Here is a 21,080-nt window from a genome sequence, read left to right on the forward strand (position 1 = left end):
TACACATTAATTGGCTGTGGTGGTTAACCTGCAACTTACACTTTAAGTTTTAGAGGAATCGACTTTAAATGGAGGGACAGAAATAATCTTCAGAAAAATAATCAGAAAAAAATCTTCATTTGTGTTTGGAAGTTGAAAGAAAATCTTATAGGTTTGAAACAACATGAGGGTGAGCACATGATAGCAGAATTTACATTTTTGGGTGAATTAAATCTTTTAAATATAGTAAGCTGAACATTGGATAAAACTAACTATATTGCAAATCATATCATTTACATCAATGATACACAGTCACATTTTTATATTGTGATATCTCAATATAACAATGTATCATTACATCCCTAGTAAACATACAAAATGCATTTTGTATCCTACAGAATACTTTTCACGCATTTGTTTTGGGAATCTTTGTAAAGCTGAAAAATCTTTTTGAGGAAAGAATGGGGTGAACATAGATGAATGAACTTGATAAACCCGTTAAACACATATGATGGATATAGCTTTGGGAAATCAAGAAAGGTGATAGGAACAAACAAGAACAAGCCAGAGTTGCAGCTGTCTCTGCATTAGGCGAGAACAAAAGGTCGCAAGTGCAGATATTCATTGTTCCCGTTACAGCTGTCTACTGACATTTTTACTGTTCTGTGACAGCCGTCTTGTTCGTGAAGCATTGTTACCTTGTCTTTATCCTTGAGCACAAAGATAAACCTGTGAAATTCCCAGTGCATGCCTGTCTATCTTTGAGGACAGAAAATGACACACAGTTCTAGAAAAGCATCCTAGCACATTATTGATAAGCTTTGTACAATTTTATTAAAAAAAAAGTTTGTGTGAATGTTTAACTATGGTTAAGATACATTATATACAAGAGTCTCCACCTCTATAATGCTTTACGTACATAAAAAAAATTGCCCTATGAAACTAACCACAAAATATGAAAGTGAAGGTGTAAATTTCAGTATAAAATATTATATGAATATCTGATAACTTTAAAAAAGAAGATATACATGGGACAAAAATAGCATCATTGTGATTCAAATCCTTTCTGATACTTTCGCACTACCGCCATACACCACATGCCAAACTACTGTGACTCCAAAAAGAGCTACACACACACAAGTGACCCGAACCAAATACAGATGGTCAACGTCACAGTCATTGTGCCTTTATATAAAGAGATACTTTACAGCACAACGTTGCAAGCCCACATCATTGTGCAATCTAAAGGTAAGAGCACACATAATTTAGATTAAATTGTTCATGTGGACTGAACAATAGAATAAGATGACTTGTCATTAATGATATTTATTTTTTATTTAAAGGACTTGGACTTTCTTGGGTTTGGATTTCATCTGGTAAGGCATGCTTTTATAAAGGTTAACATGTGTATATATGTGTAAGATAGCACAACTAAACATTCTTAGTTTGAGATAACTCCTTATCAATGCAATATAATTCAGAAAGGTGGAAATGAAGCACAGGAGAATTCACTGAGTGACTAACCCAATGCAAGGTTTATTAGAAAGAGAAACCAGAAACCAGATTAGACCAATAAACAAAACAATTGAAAAAAACTTATGGAAGTGGGAAAATAAACCTTGAGTTCACACAGTATATTCAAAAGATGTATTTGTAAAATCAACTCTTATAACTGTCTGCGAATCATAGCTCTTTTGTGGTACACCTCTCATGACAGACACCTGACTGGTCAGACAGTTTACCTGTGATTACGGAGTGCTTCATTTGATGCACCAGAGCAAGTCCTTCAAACACAGAGTGTCAGTACTAGGGGTGTGAACGAATATTTAATCTGTAATTATTATTCGAAAAATTCAATAATTGAATTTTACTACTTTGCTTTGCTGGCCGTAAATGCTGTGAGCCGAGATGATAACTTATCAGATAACAAAATGATTTTGAGACATACGCTTCCTTTAAGTTTCGTTAAGGGAGACAGGTTTAAGAACAGAAAACGTAAAGTGCTGTTATCTTTGTGTCTCTGCAACGTCTATCAGCACAGCACGTTTTCTCACTCCTCGAGCATGTGGGTATTATTTTTTTCTTAACATGAACGTGAAACAATATAAGCACGATAACCATATGCTGACTTGAGTGTATACGTACGTTCTGTATGATAAGTGGTTTAACAACAATGTTGTTTAAAGGGATGGTTCGGAGTAAAATCAACCTAGGGTCCAGGGATGGAAAATTAGCACCAGCCACCAGCCAAATGCTGGTTATTTTGTGTTGTGGCAGGTAAACTCGCTTCACCTACCAGCCACCGTGGCAGGTAAATAAAAGTAGCATGCTGTTTCACCCGGACACTTTTAGAGGAGGCACACCTTCAAAAAAATGTGGCGTTACATCGTAGGTGTTAAGAGGTCTGCAGAGAAAACATCTCAGGAGACAGTGGACAAAGAGGCGAAGGTCAAAAAACGTTTTTTTTTGTTTTGTTTTTAAAGAACAATGGAGAAAAGCAGACAATGGGGAGTCCCGCGATTGGTTAGTTTACGACGAGACAAGTCTGACAATGTTCTGTTCGGTATGTTGTCAACAAGCTTCAGAAGATGCCAATAAGAGAACTAATAGTTTCATTGTTGGGACTAAAAACCTAAAAATCCTAGAAGGCCAGAGTTCATGGAGGGGAAGAACAATGCTCAGGAAAGCACCTCTGAAACTTCAGAATCTGATTCTGATGAGCAGGAGTAAATTGGACTGGGAGTGGGGAGGATGGGTGGAGGAATGTTTGTTTTTTGTTTAATCTGCCCTACTCATTTAATTAAATGTGTATCAGTTCATGGTTTGTGTGTGTATAAGAGAGAAAGAGAAAATGTCATTATTTCCCTGAGACTTGAAACCCTATGAAATAAACGACTTAAGTATTGTAGATCTTGTAGTATTAATTTTCACATGCAGTTACACATTGTCACATTGAGCTTATGTAGAGAAATCAGCCGGATGGCTTAGTGCAGACGCTAATGGATCCAATGATGTATCTCGTAAATTACCATAGGCAGTAAAAGAAATGGACACAGTGACCCCATTGGATTCAACGGAGAAAAGTCAAGTCAATTATAAGCACTCGCTTCCTGATGGCTGAGCGTACTGCGCAGACTCAAACTGAGCTTGACGACGTAGATGTGACGTACTAAGCAAGCTGTCTGTCTTCTAGTAGTTGTGTGAAGAGAAATCTGAATCATTCCATTACGAAACTTGCAGAGACGGAGAGTGTGAGTAGGAGGTGTCCATGAGCAAGGAGCAACTTTTGCTAAGTATTCTGATTAATTATTTTGTCATTTTGCCTCCACGTCCCCCCGATTGCCCGCGAGCTTCTCCTCCTGTCCATACGGTAATCTCTCTACTGTGCGACAGAGAGTCGCGTGGTTATGACGCAATCGTTAGCCTATTTTTACAAAAACTGCTTCTACGGGGTCATAACGTAAGATACAAGGTAATGGAGCCTTTTATAAATTTTTGTGTTTCTTTAGAAATAAATAATGGACAAATGGAGTCTTTAAACGCCTCAGATGTAAAGTTATTAGCTGTCAAAGTGACACCAAAATGAATGGGAGTCAATGGAATGCTAACAGCAGGTGATGGTCTGCTAATCAATGGCGGCCCCCGGGGAAGTTTCAGTTTCTGATTGATGGATTACCCCCTTGTAAATTGCCCTAATTAATAATGCCCAGAATGGTACCAAACTTCTACAGTAGTACAAATAGGTTCTGTACTCATAAAACAAGGCATTGGAAAGTTTGTAAGTACATCAGGAGTTTATTTAAATAACACTTGCATGACGGCTAATGCTACCGCTAACCCGGATGTCGACGTCACTTCAGTGGCTTGGGAAAAGAACGTATTAGTGGGGTAATTTACGAGATGCATCCTTGGATCCATTAGCGCCTGCACTAAGCCATCCGGCTGATTTCTCTAAATAAGCTCTAACTTTAATAATGTTCAACCAAGGGGAAAAAAGCTTCTGGGGGGGTGTTTGACTCGAGGTCATGGTGAAAAGGACCCTAGGTTTATTTTACCTCGAACCATCCCTTTAACAACCGGGCGTAGAGAGACATATGTGCTATCACGCAGCAGTGCAGTCAGGCAGTGAGCGCGGTCACATCTAGCGGGATTCCATACATAAACTACACAGAATCCCACTATTCGCCGACGCAATGATTAAATTCAGACAAACTTTAGCATGCAATCTCTTTGGACAAATATACATAATGAAAAGATGATACATAATTTAATACCTTGTAAAATGACATTTAAGACTTTTTAATATTTTTTAAGGGCCTAAATTTTCTCTAAACTGATTTATCAACTTTTAATACTTTTAAGACCCCCGCGGACACCCTGAAATAATTAGAAATATAAATTTTTTTTATAAATAATTATATTTAATTTATTATTATTTTTACAATACAGTTTTTAATTAAAAACAAGTTTTAATTGAAGAGAATTTTCTCAGACTGATTGAAAGATGGGGGATGCTGTGATGGCAGAGTTCGGGCCAGCTGCCCCGTTCTTACGAAAGTCAGACAAGGAGCGTCTAGAGGCCCAAACTCGCCCCTTCGACATGAAGAAAGAATGCTTTGTGCCCGACCCTGAGGTTGAGTACGTCAAAGCCTCCATCACCAGTAGAGATGGTGACAAAGTCACTGTTGACACTGAATTCGGGAAGGTAAGATCTAACCTCTGCATTGTTGTAGATTGTAGACAGAAGTACAGTGTGACTGTCAAAACATTTTTGTGTGTTATCCACAGACAGTAACTGTGAAGGAGATTGATGTTCACCCCCAGAACCCACCAAAGTTTGATAAAATTGAGGACATGGCGATGTTCACCTTCCTGCACGAGCCCGCTGTGCTGTTTAACCTCAAAGAGCGTTACGCAGCCTGGATGATCTACGTGAGTCGAGTCTTAAAACACTCACACGTTCTCTTTATCGTAGATGAGTAGATCTAAACCTTCTGTGAATCTCTTACAGACCTACTCTGGGCTCTTCTGTGTCACTGTGAACCCCTACAAGTGGCTGCCAGTGTACAACCAGGAAGTCGTTGTTGCCTATAGAGGAAAGAAACGAACTGAGGCCCCTCCACACATCTTCTCCATCTCAGACAATGCCTATCAGTACATGCTGTCAGGTGATGATCTGACTTGTAGTAATTTTTTAGACATCTAATTTCTAATGCAATTTCAAATGCTAAGTTTCTTATATTTTGTTCTCTCACAGACAGAGAAAACCAGTCTGTCCTGATCACGTACGTAATACATATGATGACATAGCATAATATTCCTACTTTCACCACTATTTTTTTTTTCCATGCTGCATTTTATCAGTCTTTTAATTATCCATTTTTATTCTAAGTGGAGAATCCGGTGCTGGAAAGACTGTGAACACTAAAAGAGTAATCCAGTATTTTGCGAGCATTGCCGCAGCGCCTGGCAAGAAGGATCCATCAATGGAGAAAAAGGTGCTTAATTTCCACAAAAATGGCTCATTATGGATGAATATACCTTCCATATAGCATAGCATACATGTCTTCATATATTAAATATTGTAGTAAAAAAATTTCATAATTTGATACTCCCTTACTTGTACCATATTGCAATGCATTTACTTTCATACATATTTGATTTCTTCATTACTTTTTACTACTGTGACTTAGGTCACAGACATTTTGCATAGAAAATATGCATGGCTGTTAACTGAAAAGTAGATACATCAAATTTTTTACGCACTTAGTTATTAAAATATGATTCTCAGGGTACTCTGGAAGATCAAATCATCCAGTGTAATCCTGCTCTGGAGGCTTTCGGTAATGCCAAGACCATCAGAAATGACAACTCCTCCAGATTTGTAAGCGGGGTTTTTACATTGGTGTTGTTATTCTATATTGGTTTTCATGATATGCTATATGAGCATGTTATGTATTATATAGTTTATTGCTTTATTTACAGGGTAAATTTATCCGTATCCATTTTGGCGTCAGTGGAAAGTTATCTTCTGCTGACATTGAGACTTGTAAGTACTGCCCAACATCATTCCAACACATCACAAATTGATGAAATGTGTAACTGTTTTGATATTCATCTATTCAACAAATCATTTAGATCTGCTGGAGAAGTCTCGTGTAACTTTTCAGCTCAAGGCTGAGAGAGACTACCACATCTTCTATCAGATTCTGTCCCAAAGAAGACCAGAACTGCTTGGTAAACTTACCTATCATATCTATTAATATTGCCATCTCTTTTTAGAAAAATCTTTTCTGATCTATGTTGCCATTTCTACTTAGAGATGCTGCTCATCACCAACAACCCCTATGACTACGCCTTTATCTCCCAAGGAGAAACACAAGTGGCTTCTATTGATGACGGTGACGAGCTGATGGCCACTGATGTGGGTTAAAACATAGGCCGCAAACAATACAATATAGCACATTATAAACTATTATAAGTAATAGTCCACCCAGCATTTGCAATTTAGTGATCATTAGCACATTTGACAACTCGTATGACTGCGCTTCTGCTGTGGAATATGAATTGATAATGTCTTGGCTGGTTTCCGTACAATAATAGCATATAATGATCAGGGGCTGTCAATAAGTATAAAAAAGTATCCATTAAGGCCCATTAAGCTTGTTTTTCTGAAGCCATGTGATTGCGTGAGGAAAAGAACAGCGTGAACATGCTCTACTTTTGTGTTCCACAGAAGAAGTCATACAGGTTTAGAACGACTTGAAAGAGAATAATTTATTCTCTTGGCCAGTCTATTCTTTAAAAAGTATAAAGAAAGACATTTAATGTACTTGCCAAAAAGAAGACTATGAAACAATTGCCATGAAATTTAACATGCTCCATACATTTGCTGTAGGAAGCGTTCGATGTGTTGGGCTTCACCCATGAGGAGAAGAACAGCATCTACAAGCTGATTGGCGCCGTCATGCACTACGGCAACATGAAGTTCAAACAGAAGCAAAGAGAGGAACAGGCTGAGGCTGATGGGACTGAGGGTCAGTATGAATCACAGTTTCATAAGGGAAAAAAAGTCTAAGACATGTTGTATATATATTCTTAGCTCTGTTTTCTTTTTTAACATGTAGATGCTGACAAAGTCTCATACCTAATGGGCCTAAATTCAGCTGACTTGATCAAGGGTTTGTGTCACCCAAGAGTCAAAGTAGGAAATGAGTGGGTCACCAAGGGACAGAATGTCCAGCAGGTAAAGAATGAAAATAATAATGTACTGGTCATTACAGTTTTCAGCATCATAGTTTGCTTTCCAAGATATACCAACAAAAACTTTAATATCTCTGAAAAATCGCTCTCTAGTTTGCAATGTGTCAAATTCTGCAAAATTCAATCTTTTCTTTATTAGGTGTACTACTCTATTGGTGCTCTGGCAAAGTCAGTGTACGAGAAGATGTTCCTCTGGATGGTTGTGAGAATCAACCAATCCCTGGCCACCAAACAGCCTCGCCAGTACTTCATTGGTGTGCTGGACATTGCTGGATTTGAGATTTTTGATGTAAGTTGAAATCAACTTATTATTGTTATTTAAGAACAAATCCAAGAAGCAGTGCAACCTGTTTGACCATTGTGATTATACAATATATTCCACCTGCAGTTCAACACCTTTGAGCAGCTGTGCATCAACTTCACTAATGAGAAGTTGCAGCAGTTCTTCAACCACCACATGTTTGTGCTGGAGCAAGAGGAATACAAGAAGGAGGGCATTGAGTGGGAGTTTATTGACTTTGGCATGGACTTGCAGGCTTGTATTGAGCTTATTGAGAAGGTGGGTGAATATAATGTTGCTGATTATACTGTGACGGGAAAATAATTATTTTCAGTATTAACTCTTGTGGCAAACTAATATATTGACTTCCACGATCTACATTTCATTGTAGCCCATGGGTATCATGTCCATCCTTGAAGAGGAGTGCATGTTCCCCAAAGCCAGTGATGCAACATTTAAAGCTAAGCTTTATGACAACCATTTGGGGAAAAATCCAAACTTCCAGAAGCCTAGGATTGTGAAGGGTAGACCAGAGGCCCATTTTGCCCTTGTTCACTATGCTGGCACTGTGGACTACAACATTTCAAACTGGCTGGTAAAGAACAAGGACCCTCTCAATGAGACGGTTGTAGGGTTGTTCCAGAAGTCAACTCTTAAGCTGTTGTCAATTCTGTTTGCTAATTACGCTGGTGCTGAATCAGGTTAGTACGCACTGAAATGTGACATGAAAATATAATAAACACTACTTTTACTGTTTAATAATAACAAAAATAATTTATTTCACAGCTGCGGATTCTGGAGGAAAGGCTGCCAAAGGTGGCAAAAAGAAGGGTTCTTCCTTCCAGACGGTGTCAGCCCTTCATAGGGTACGGAATATTGTAACACTGTTTTGTCTTGCAAGGTTTTATCACATATAAATATAAATCCTCTATGGTCTACCAACAGGAGAACTTGAACAAGCTGATGACCAACTTGAGGTCAACTCACCCTCACTTTGTGCGCTGCATCATCCCCAATGAGAGCAAGACTCCTGGGGCGATGGAGAATCCTCTGGTCATGCACCAGCTGCGCTGTAACGGTGTGCTGGAGGGCATCAGGATCTGCAGAAAGGGATTCCCCAACAGGATCCTGTATGGAGATTTCAAACAACGGTTAGTATGAAACCAAATTATTTTTATGTCTTACAAAATAATTATGTACGACTCCAAGTTATTGCAAGTTGCAAATTTAATCATTTGCAAGAAACAAAATAAAAACATATAATATAATTGTTAATGTGTGTGTTTTTTTGGTAGATACCGCATCCTAAATCCTGCTGCTATCCCTGAGGGACAGTTTATTGATAACAAGAAGGGTGCAGAAAAACTTCTGGGCTCTCTAGACATCGATCACAACCAGTACAAGTTAGGACATACAAAGGTATTATTATATAAACATTAACTTCTGCCAATATCACTTTTCCATTATCATCCTTTTTGACGCAAAATTCTTTACTATTTAGGTATTTTTTAAGGCTGGTCTTCTGGGCACTCTTGAAGAGATGCGAGATGACCGTCTTGCACTTATTATAACTGGAATTCAGTCCAGGTCTCGTGGTTTTCTATCAAGAGTTGAGTTCCAGAAAATTGTGGAAAGAAGGTTAGATTTAAGCTCTTCAATCTTTAACATATTCTCCAAGTTACATTTATAATGCAAGACTGAATATTCTTTTTTAATATCTACAGAGATGCTCTGTTGGTGATCCAGTGGAATGTACGTGCTTTCATGGGTGTCAAGAATTGGCCCTGGATGAAGCTCTACTTCAAGATCAAGCCTCTGTTGAAAAGTGCAGAGACTGAGAAAGAAATGGCCAACATGAAGGAGGAATTCCTGAAGTTGAAGGAGGCTTATGCCAAATCTGAAGCCCGCAGAAAGGAGCTTGAGGAAAAGATGGTTTCTCTTCTTCAAGAGAAGAACGACCTGCAGCTTACAGTGCAGACTGTAAGTTCACATGGGAATACAACCTTGCACTTTTCACATTTTCACAGGTCAGAAAATAAAACAAGTTTTCCTTTTTTTTCTCATGTTGATAGGAGCAAGATAATCTAACAGATGCTGAGGAGAGATGTGAGGGTCTGATCAAGAGCAAGATCCAGCTTGAGGCCAAACTCAAAGAGCTGACTGAGAGACTGGAGGATGAAGATGAAATGAATTCTGAGCTGACTGCAAAGAAACGAAAGCTGGAGGATGAATGCTCTGAACTCAAGAAAGACATTGATGATCTTGAGCTCACTCTGGCCAAAGTAGAGAAAGAGAAACATGCTACTGAGAACAAGGTCAGTTTTCAACACTGAACCTGTTAGTGATGTTAGAATTGTGTGTTAAGAGTCCCCTGATACAATGACACCTTTCTACAGGTTAAAAACCTGACAGAAGAGATGGCAGCTTTGGATGAGATCATCGCTAAGCTGACCAAGGAAAAGAAAGCTCTTCAGGAGGCCCATCAGCAAACGCTGGATGACCTCCAGAGTGAGGAAGACAAAGTCAACACACTCACCAAAGCAAAAACCAAACTGGAGCAACAAGTGGATGATGTAAGAGCCAGAAAACACAACACTAGAATTAAAATGAGAAGCTTTATAAAGTAATTGCTTAATCATTTTTTTGGATGAAATTTAGCTTGAAGGTTCTCTGGAACAAGAAAAGAAAATTCGCATGGATCTTGAGAGAGCTAAAAGAAAACTTGAGGGGGACTTGAAGTTGACTCAAGAGAATGTGATGGATTTGGAAAATGATAAGCAGCAGATGGAGGAGCGGATAAAGAAGTAATATATATATTATATACTATAAAATATAAAATCCAATTTTAATATTAAAAAAATATTTGGTTAATACATTTCCATTTGACTTTAGTTAACTATATTATTTAACATTAAATAATATTGAAAAATACTTGCATTTATTAATCTTACTTAATGAAAATTTAAACATTTACTAACATAATAAAAATGTAATATTGTTAATACTGTTAATATTATTAAATGGGCCTGATCTCACAAGCTAACAGTTAAAAGTTTTCTTTTTATGAATTAATGTTAACAGAGTTTTAAAAAAATTGTTAGTTAATGTTGTTTACTACATTATCTAACGTTAACTAATGGTATCTTATTGTAAAGTGTTACCTGATATTGTCATTTGAAATTTCATGTAATCATTCACGTGTCATCCTGTTTACTTGGCAGAAAGGACTTTGAAATAAGCCAGCTCAATAGCAAGATTGAAGATGGACAAGCTTTGGAATCCCAACTCCAGAAAAAACTGAAAGAGTTGCAGGTAAACTTTGTCTTAATAAGTGTTAATAAGACATTTGGATATATAACCTACATGTTTAATTTATGCACATTACTAGGCCAGAATTGAAGAGCTTGAGGAAGAGCTGGAGGCTGAGAGAGCTGCCCGTGCTAAAGTTGAGAAACAGAGAGCTGATCTGTCCAGAGAACTGGAGGAGATCAGTGAGAGGTTGGAGGAAGCTGGTGGAGCCACTGCTTCCCAGATTGAGATGAACAAGAAACGTGAAGCTGAGTTCCAGAAACTACGCAGAGACCTTGAAGAGTCCACTCTGCAACATGAGGCCACTGCTGCTTCACTGAGGAAGAAACATGCAGACAGTGTGGCTGATCTGGGGGAGCAGATTGACAACCTCCAGAGAGTGAAGCAGAAGCTGGAGAAAGAGAAGAGTGAATTCAAACTGGAACTGGACGATGTGGTCTCCAACATGGAGCAGCTTGCAAAGGCAAAGGTGAGTGAGAGAAATTATGCTTGGAGTCTATAAATGATGTGTTGTCAAAGAAAGTAATCAACTACGATATAATTTATCCTCAAGACAAACCTGGAGAAAATGTGCAGAACTCTGGAAGACCAGATGAGTGAGTACAGAACCAAGGCTGAGGAAGGTCAGCGCACTATCAATGATTTCACCATGCAAAAAGCCAAGCTGCAAACTGAAAATGGTAAGAACACAAAATATTGTCTTATGTTACCAACTGTACCATAGTGATGCTTGGAAAAAAAGTCAATTTTTGTTTTTAAATATTGCATTTTAGGTGAACTTGCCAGACAGCTTGAGGAGAAAGACTCCCTGGTGTCTCAGTTAACCAGAGGCAAGCAGTCCTACACTCAGCAAATTGAAGACCTCAAGAGACAGCTTGAAGAAGAAATCAAGGTTTTCAAAATCTCCTAAGTCTAAAATTGTTGCTAAAGACATAACAGGGCTCCAAACAAAAAAATCAATTAAGGAGCCAATGGCTCCTATAGGGGAAAAAAACAGGCGCCAAATAATTTTTTTAAGAGCCAAATAACACTTACTTTTAATCACCCTGTTATGTGCATGTCTCTCCTCTTCTTACAGTTTCAGCATTTTCATCTTGTGAATGTTTTGGGAACTGGAGCTTATTTGGTAACTGAATGTCACTTCCGACTTATGAACTATTTCATAAGTTCATATTTTGGCGCTTTCACTCAGTGAAACGTTCACGCAAAGCATCTCATTTCATGACGTTAACAAAACAAATGAAGCGATAGGCTAGGGGTGGGCGATATGGCAAAAATATCATATCACGATTTTTTTCAAGAAAATCACAATTCACGATTTTATCACGATTCTTTATGTTGGTTTTACTATTTTGTGACTGAAAGCATTACAGCCAAACTAATGTCCATATTTTAAAAACAAAGCCTTAGGTAACAAAATATAAAATAAAAAAGAATGGCAGAAAGGGGCGAAGATAAAAAATGTAGTCATTATTTTGTTTGTTATTAAATATTAAGATCAAAGATAAACATTACACATACACAACTTAATATACAAATGAAATAAAGAGTGTTTTGTTTTCAGCTACAGTAGGTGTATTTAACAGTAGCATAGAAGAAAGTAATTAAATTAACAAATATGAAAATAAAACAAAACATAGACTTCACTGTATAAATTATAAATTGATACTTATTAAAGCTACTATTAAAGTTATCAGTCAAGAGCAGTGAGTAATTTTCTCTTTGCATTTTGTTGTTTCATTAACATTAAAGGGATAGTTCTCCTAAAAATTCAAATTGTCATAATTTACTCTCTCAAGTTGTTTAAACTTGAATACATTTTTTTTCTTCTGTTGAAAATAAAAGTTATTTGGAATAATGTGGGTAACCAAACAGTTGATGTACCCCAGTGACTTCCATAGTATATTTTTCTCCTTTGGAAGTCAATGGGGACCAGCTACTGTTTGGTTACCCACATTCTTCAAATTATTAATATTAGAAAATATTAGAAGGAAATTAATACAGTTTTGGAACAACAATAGAGTGTGTAAATAATGAGATAATTTTTATTTTTGGGTGAACTATCCCTTTAAAGACAAGCGGCAGCGTGTTTACAATTGCTACTGTCTCTTTAAGAGCTGAGCGCGACACGTCTAATGTACACGCATTTGACAAGCAGATTTTCTCTTAATTTTCTCAAGTTTGCTTTCACTTTAGACATAACCGACTTTGTTTATGTAAACCTTGTGTGTATTTAACATTATTAGCACAATAAGACTCGAAAGATAACTTAGTCCAGACCAGTATCCAGGCGCTGGTAGACAGGCTTTTAGTGCATGTGAGCTTCACATGTACGCGCTGAGAAACGCACTCGTTAGAACAGCGCATCAGCACGCGAATTAAATGTTTAACCGACAAGGCATTAAAGCACATGCAAATTATTAACTTTTGTGAACTGCAGTGTCCCGTTCCGCTGCGTTAACATTTTATGTGAATATACGTCGCGTTGTTCAGTATGTTGGGACAGAGGCTCCAGAATAGCAACTAGAATGCACGATTCTACGGTATTTCTTCAAAAGCAGATCGTGGAGACATTTTAATCGTCCATGATCAAAAATCGTCTTATCGCACACCCCTACGATAGGCTACTGGTAATAAAACATGCACGTAGGATGCAAATTTTACAATCAAAGGGAGTAAATTTGTATTGTCGCCAATGGCGACCTTGGCAGAAATTTCACTCGCAAATAAATATTTTTGGTCGCAAATGCAACCATTTTAGTCGCAGTTTGGAGCCCTGCATAAACATTCACTATTGTAACAATAAACAACTGGTTGCAAATATTTGTTTGTCTTTAGGCTAAGAATGCCCTGGCCCATGCAGTTCAGTCTGCTCGTCATGATGCTGATCTGCTGAGGGAGCAATATGAGGAGGAGCAAGAAGCCAAGGCTGAGCTACAGCGTAGTATGTCCAAGGCAAACTCTGAAGTGGCTCAGTGGAGAACCAAGTATGAAACTGATGCCATCCAGAGGACTGAGGAGCTGGAGGAAGCAAAGTAAGAAACAAACAATATTTAAATGTTAAAAGAGTTTGGTCTTTAGTGATGAGACACTTTTCTGAATTTTCTGCAATACTTTGTGGCCTTTTAAACACGTTTAAATACCGTTTAATGAATGCTAATTCTGATGTTTACTATGCATTTGAATTATTACAGGAAGAAACTTGCTCAGCGTTTGCAAGATGCAGAAGAAGCTGTGGAAGCTGTTAATGCTAAATGCTCCTCTCTGGAGAAGACCAAGCACAGGCTGCAGAATGAGATTGAAGATCTCATGGTGGATGTGGAGAGATCCAATGCTGCTGCTGCTGCTCTGGACAAGAAGCAAAGAAACTTTGATAAAGTAAGGAGAGAAAGTACATTTTGTCATTAGCTGGAAAAATTAGCCATATATTTACAAAACAAAATACCAGCAAACTGCACTGCTCTCATTGACCATTTGGCCTTGTAAAATTTAACCAGGTCCTGGCTGAGTGGAAGCAGAAGTATGAGGAGACCCAAACTGAACTGGAAAGTGCCCAAAAAGAAGCTAGATCTCTGAGCACTGAACTCTTTAAATTGAAAAACTCATATGAGGAGTCATTGGACCACCTGGAGAGCATGAAGAGGGAGAACAAGAATCTCCAAGGTAAGAGTGGTTTTTACAACTCCAAATCATTACTTTAATTGCTTGTATTTGTGAGCTCACATGTTATTTCTATTGCACAGAGGAAATTTCTGACCTCACTGAGCAACTTGGTGAGAGTGGGAAGAATATTCATGAGCTGGAGAAACTACGAAAACAACTGGAGCAGGAGAAACAAGAGATACAAACTGCTCTTGAAGAGGCTGAGGTAAAAGAACAACCATTTTCCCCAAAGTTATTCATTGGACAACTCTTTGATTTAAATCAAGCTGTTGTTTAAAGCAATTGATCATTCCAGATTATTTTAAGGGAGGTCACTTCCCACCCCACAACACAGGGCTAAACAAAAACTTTAAATCTCCATTATAACAAACACCCATTTTACTCTTTATAGGGTTCCCTTGAACACGAGGAAGGCAAGATACTTAGAGCTCAGCTGGAGTTCAATCAGGTCAAAGCTGATATTGAACGTAAGCTGACAGAGAAAGATGAAGAGATGGAGCAGGCCAAGAGGAACCAGCAGAGAATGGTGGATACCCTGCAAAGCTCACTGGAATCAGAGACTCGCAGCAGGAATGAAGCTCTCAGGCTGAAGAAGAAGATGGAGGGAGACCTCAATGAGATGGAGATTCAGCTCAGCCAGGCTAACAGACAGGCATCAGAAGCCCAGAAGCAACTCAAGGGTCTTCATGGACATCTCAAAGTATGACGAATCTTCAAATCAAGATTTTATAATGATTAGGTGAACATAGTTCTTCAGTCTTTTCATTTGTAAAAATTTACAGGATGCCCAACTGCAACTAGATGACGCTCTTCGTGGTAATGATGATCTCAAAGAGAACATCGCCATTGTGGAGAGACGCAACAATCTGCTGCAGGCTGAACTGGATGAGCTGAGATCCATGGTGGAACAAACTGAGAGAGGAAGGAAACTGGCTGAGCAGGAACTGCTGGATGTCAGTGAGAGAGTTCAGCTCCTGCATTCTCAGGTATGACACATCTGTATTAGATGAATTAAACCTTTAAACCCATTCTTGGTATCAATATCAACTAGAGACTACATGAATGTCAATATTGTCCATGTTCAGAACACCAGCCTGCTGAATCAGAAGAAGAAGCTGGAGGGAGATAATACTCAGCTTCAGACTGAGGTTGAGGAGGCAGTGCAGGAGTGCAGGAATGCAGAGGAAAAAGCCAAGAAGGCCATCACTGATGCTGCCATGATGGCAGAGGAGCTGAAGAAGGAGCAGGACACCAGTGCTCATCTGGAGCGCATGAAGAAGAACATGGAGCAGACCATCAAGGACCTGCAGCACCGTCTGGATGAGGCTGAGCAGATCGCCATGAAGGGAGGCAAGAAGCAGGTCCAGAAACTGGAATCCAGAGTAAGTTGTAAGTTGTTTTTTTCTGTTATTAAAATACTTTTGTTTGATTAGCTAACCCTTTTACACATCTCTTAGGTCAGAGAGCTGGAAAATGAGGTGGAGATAGAACAGAGAAAGGCGAGCGAGTCTGTGAAAGGAGTCCGTAAATATGAGAGACGCATCAAGGAGCTCACCTACCAGGTCACTTTTTTTGGCACAAAAAATGTCTTTTTATTCATGCAAAGATTTTATAAAACAACATAAATTGTGGTCAAGTCAATTTATGCTCTGACTATACAGTATACAGTGTTGGGAGGGTTACTTTAAAAATGTATTCCATTACAGTTAAAAAAATAAGTTCATTAAAAAAGGTTTTTAGTAACGTAATCCAAGCACCACGAAGCGAAAGCAAATAATGTAATGTAATCTGATTACTTTTGGATTCCTTCAAGGTCACATATGTAAATAACGTAAAGAAAAAAGCAATATTTATGACAATGATTGCCATGCACCAGCAGGTGACTCACATGAGTCATGACTGGCAACAGAACCAGCTGTCAATTAGAGATGTGCGGATCAGTTCTAACATCAACCAAATCGTCACATTACAATTATTCTAATTCTCAGTGTTAAGCATGTTGACATGGTAACATATTACACTGAAGTAGGCTGTTTTTAATTTGACATTTAGCTATTTAAAGTAAAAGTTCTTCTTTGGCAAAATTACATTTCCTTAATAGCCTAAACACAGGCTTTACTCCCTTCAAACATAAATTGTCACTGTTTCCGTCATTGCAACTTTCCCGAACAAACACACACACAAGAAATTAAATACATTCATCCCAAGCAAAGGCTGGATATATGCTTTATGAGTTTGTCAAATACATACAGCGCTGCACAAGCCGTTCCATATCACATATCACGTGATTCGTCCTGGTTAACTATTTCAGTAAAACGCTCCCACACGGTACTTTTCTTTCCTTCTTTTTTTGTTTTTAATTCTTCTTTTGGAAAAAAATTTTGGATCTGTTTTGCCTCCATTGCTGCTTAAACAAGTGGACCCCGCCACTGTGTAGCTTAATGAGAGTATGCAAATTAATGCCTGATTAAAAAGATTACACGTTAAGATTTCCATCATGTTGTAAGACATTCTTATCAGAATAATTTTTGTTAAGTTTGTGTATACTTTTAGAAAGCTATTAAGTTAAGCAATTATTCCTTTTTTCTGTGTTTTATATAATGACCACTAGGAGATGCTCATGGCATATTTTTTTCCTTTACTGAAAACGCACGTTCGTTGTGCTTTACTGTGAAATGAGAGTTCCGTGTCTTTATAAAAATCAACACATTAATTATTATTTCTCATCGACCTGCGACCCATAAGCTATTAATTAGAACATTCTTTTTTTATTATTTGGCCAGCCTGACGGATATCTCCACGGATATAACCGGGATCCACGCTGTCAATATAGCATTATAATGTCAAAAATACTAATTTATTTAGTTTTAAGTGAAACCATTGTAATCCTGATAGCATTCCCGTTTTTTACAAAATGTAAAAAATGTAACTGTAATCTGATCACTTTGTTTTTTTGACATAACTGTAACGAATTACAGTAACCTGATTACGTAACGCCGCTACATGTATTCTAGAGATGCACCGATTACAATTTTCTAGGCCGATTCTGATTTCAGATTTTTCATTGAGTTTGACCTGCCGATACCGATTTAATTTTTTTCTAACCACTTTACAGCACACACAAATATTTATTTTTGATCTTTTCTTTAACCCTTTAACGCGTAAGTTTATTCTAACTGACACCCCCACCCTCAGAGTGAGTTTTTTCAAGGCGAACGTTCCCTTTAATGTTTCCATGGCGACGCGTCACGCGATACACCGCAGCCACAATAATACTGTATGTAGATGCGTCGCTTTTATTTCGCTTCTCCTTTTTTATTCAAAATATTCACAAACTTGCTTACCATGTCATCAACTAGCCTATCTGATATTCCGATTCTCAAATAGGCCCTACATGTAAGTGAGTGTGTTTGGTCATTTAAAAACCTTTATAAATAATCTTAAACTATAACATGAGATGGGCTCCGCAATGTTGTCCTGTCAGTCGGATTTACAGCACCTGAATTCATCAGTTTCTCCCGAAATAAATGCAAGAAAGTGGCCGGTGAACTGAGAAGAATAGAGTAAACTTTATAGTTACTTCCACTATGTTTGTCTGATGTGAATAACACACGTCGGCAAATTATATTTGAATAGATTGTTATTGCTGCTTCCACAGACATCAGTGTGTATTTTACAAACTCCAAATGTATTGTTTTACTCGTGCTTACCTGTATTTAAATATCTGAAACCTAAAATAAACATTATGAGGTTGAAAACACTGCTTAGTTGTGATATATGACAGCGCTGAACGCGTCCGACTCTGACTCAGCGCCAGCCAACACGCGAAAGCACAGTTTGAATCTGGCAGTTATGCGACGTCACTGAACATTCTAAATGTGGCACCAGGGGCGTACTCTCAGGGGCACAGAAATAAAAATCCCTTTTTCTCAATTACATTGAGATTCTTGAGACCGTACCGCTCAAAAGGTTAATCATGCGGCGCCCGAGTGCATTTGACCGGCATAAAATCGGCATATGTCAGACTGACCGGCCGGTCGCCGGTCATGGCCGATCACGTGAAAATCGACCAATTCCGGTCACCAGCCGATCAATCGGTGCATCTCTAATGTATTCCGTTACTCCCCAACCCTGACTTTATATGCAGACTGAGGAGGACCGTAAGAATCTGGCACGTCTTCAGGATCTGGTGGACAAACTCCAGCTGAAGGTCAAATCCTACAAAAGAACTGCTGAGGAGGCGGTATGTTTAAGATAATTTCAGTAAAAACATATGAATCTAATCATGCTTTACCCTTAAGCTGTGTTGAAACACCTTTGGTGTTCTCGGTCAAAAATGGCCGGCCTTTTAAAAATTGCTTGTAAATCACCCGTTATGTAATATTATCACCAAATATTGGGTTCAATCTTTTTGTCAACTTGTTTTCTTTCAATTAGTACAGGTTTTGTATTTATTTTTTAAACTGATTGATCGCTTGCAAAGATAAAGGCCTCGGACCAACACTCAAGCTACCACACACACACACACACACACACACACACACACACACACACACACACACACACACACACAAACAATTTTACGTGTTACAATCTTTCTTTTTAACAGTGATGAATTTTATCCTCAGATCAATGAGGCCTGCACACATGATCATATGTGAACATGATGAACATCATAAATGTGCCATTTTGTACAAGATAAAAGAATTTCAAAACAAACTTCCGGGTTAAACATTAGAGCACACTAGTGTGATTGATAGTGTGCAATTTCATATTTTTTTTTATATTGACAAAATTATCCACAAATATTGCCTTTTTCACTTCAAACCTGAGGTGCATAGGGTCAGATCAATGAGGCCTACAATCAATCAGTTCCAAAAAGGATTACAAAACCTGTCCTAATTGAAAGAAAACAAGTTGACAAAAAGATTGAATCCGATATTTGGTGATAATATAGCATAAGAGATTTATACGCTTTTTTTTTGTAGGCCGGTCATATTTGACCGGAAACACAAGTGTAACAATGTGGGAAAAAATCCCAACAAAGTACAAAAATTATGCAAAATAAATAAATTGAGAAGTAGTTATACCCCGTGTGAGCGAATTCAGTTAGTTTTAGTCGAAGGCGATAACATTAACTACTATTCTTCTAACTAATGGCTAACTAATAACAAGCAGTAATTAGGAGGTGTATTAAGGCAAAAGTCATACTTAATAGTTAGTAATAGTGAGAATTAGACCCTAATCAGAAGCGTGACCAAATATTGTGACTTATTTTCTTGGCATGGGATTGCTTGAGAAATTATCTCCATGTTTTTACAGGAGGAACAGGCTAATGCAAATCTGGGCAAGTTCCGTAAGATACAGCATGAGCTGGATGAGGCAGAGGAGAGGGCTGATATTGCTGAATCTCAGGTCAACAAGCTGAGAGCCAAGAGCCGTGATTCAGGATCCAAGGCAAGTATTGGTTGTTTTCAAACAAATGTTAAATGACTTGGCAGGTGTGGTGTAGCCTGACTACGTCAGACTTCTTACTTCCGCTCAATTTCATTTCGCTTCTGTACTCAGTCTGAGACAGCGTAATAGCTTTCCGTTTTCCTCCGGCCTGAAAACAGCCGGCCAATCAACGAACAGAGGGCGGGCTGAGAGCCGTGACGTAGACACTGATTGTACCGTGGATGCGTAGATTTACTTCACATAATCTGCAAAAGTCGCGCACATCCATGTTCACTCCGGTATTTCGCTCGATGGTTTTGCTTTCGCATCATACATGTGTTTAAAGTGGAAGTTAGATGCGGCTGAGCATGCGCATAACACACGCCATAACCAAACGTTATGTGATTGGCTTACGGGTAACCAATGATTTTAAACTTCAGACAAGCGCCCCCCCCCGCGAGAAAGAAAACGCTTTTCAATTATGCCATGCCAGACTCTGTCTACAAAGCAAAGCGAAGTAGTAGAGTTTGGTATTACCAGGCTAGGTGTGGTGCATACTGTCATTAACATTAACTCTAAAGCAACCTAAAATTTAAAGTAACTATTTGACTCTGGAAACCTACCCACATAATATTTCATAACTTTCAAGTGGAAAATAACATGGTGTTGCTTCGAAAACCCTTCATAAGCAGAGCTAATGGCAACTCCATTATAAAATTTTGCAAGGAAATATGGAAAATAATTTTAAACAATTATATTTATGGGCAAAATGTATTATTTTCTAATAAGATAAATTAATCTTACATCTTTGTCTTTTTTCTCCTTTGAACAGAAAGGACATGATGAGGAATGAAGCTCTCCCATCTCTCAAAATCTTGTGTGTCGCTTTGAATCCATTAGTTTAGAATAAACTTCTCTTTTAGTTCTCGAAATAGAATAAAGAAAATGTGCAAATTAAACATCTGCCAGATTGTGTTATTTTAAAACTAAATTGTCATTGTCACTAGTGGTGTAAACTGTGTGTGCTTTACAAAGTCAAATTCAAGAGTAAAAAAACTTGCTAAAACCCTTTTTTTCAGGCATTAGCAGACCACTACATAAATTGTCATTTGTTAAGATTAGGTGTGCTGGTTAATGTAGTTATGAACAT

General features: G+C 38.1%; 1 protein-coding gene across 1 annotated transcript; it reads left to right on the forward strand.

Moving 5' to 3' along the window:
* The first annotated feature begins 1,150 nt into the window (after nucleotides 1-1,150).
* Nucleotides 1,151-21,077, forward strand: LOC308682448 (myosin-7-like). The gene is made up of 39 exons (XM_081352172.1): nucleotides 1,151-1,227; nucleotides 1,323-1,355; nucleotides 4,472-4,684; nucleotides 4,768-4,911; nucleotides 4,991-5,147; nucleotides 5,237-5,264; nucleotides 5,372-5,477; nucleotides 5,771-5,863; nucleotides 5,965-6,028; nucleotides 6,118-6,216; nucleotides 6,300-6,403; nucleotides 6,878-7,016; nucleotides 7,107-7,225; nucleotides 7,382-7,531; nucleotides 7,631-7,801; nucleotides 7,914-8,223; nucleotides 8,309-8,388; nucleotides 8,468-8,673; nucleotides 8,818-8,941; nucleotides 9,024-9,160; nucleotides 9,247-9,502; nucleotides 9,595-9,837; nucleotides 9,919-10,095; nucleotides 10,181-10,326; nucleotides 10,744-10,834; nucleotides 10,911-11,300; nucleotides 11,385-11,511; nucleotides 11,605-11,723; nucleotides 13,670-13,866; nucleotides 14,026-14,209; nucleotides 14,329-14,494; nucleotides 14,575-14,699; nucleotides 14,886-15,194; nucleotides 15,277-15,480; nucleotides 15,580-15,876; nucleotides 15,952-16,056; nucleotides 18,642-18,737; nucleotides 19,817-19,955; nucleotides 20,767-21,077. Exons 3-39 carry the CDS (start codon nucleotides 4,484-4,486, stop codon nucleotides 20,781-20,783), a joined length of 5,820 nt encoding a protein of 1,939 aa, XP_081208298.1. The 5' UTR covers nucleotides 1,151-1,227; nucleotides 1,323-1,355; nucleotides 4,472-4,483; the 3' UTR covers nucleotides 20,784-21,077.
* Nucleotides 21,078-21,080: the final 3 nt, after the last annotated feature.

Source organism: Scardinius erythrophthalmus (assembly GCF_964197995.2).
Source record: "Scardinius erythrophthalmus genome assembly, chromosome: 22".
NCBI classification, from domain to species: domain Eukaryota; kingdom Metazoa; phylum Chordata; class Actinopteri; order Cypriniformes; family Leuciscidae; genus Scardinius; species Scardinius erythrophthalmus.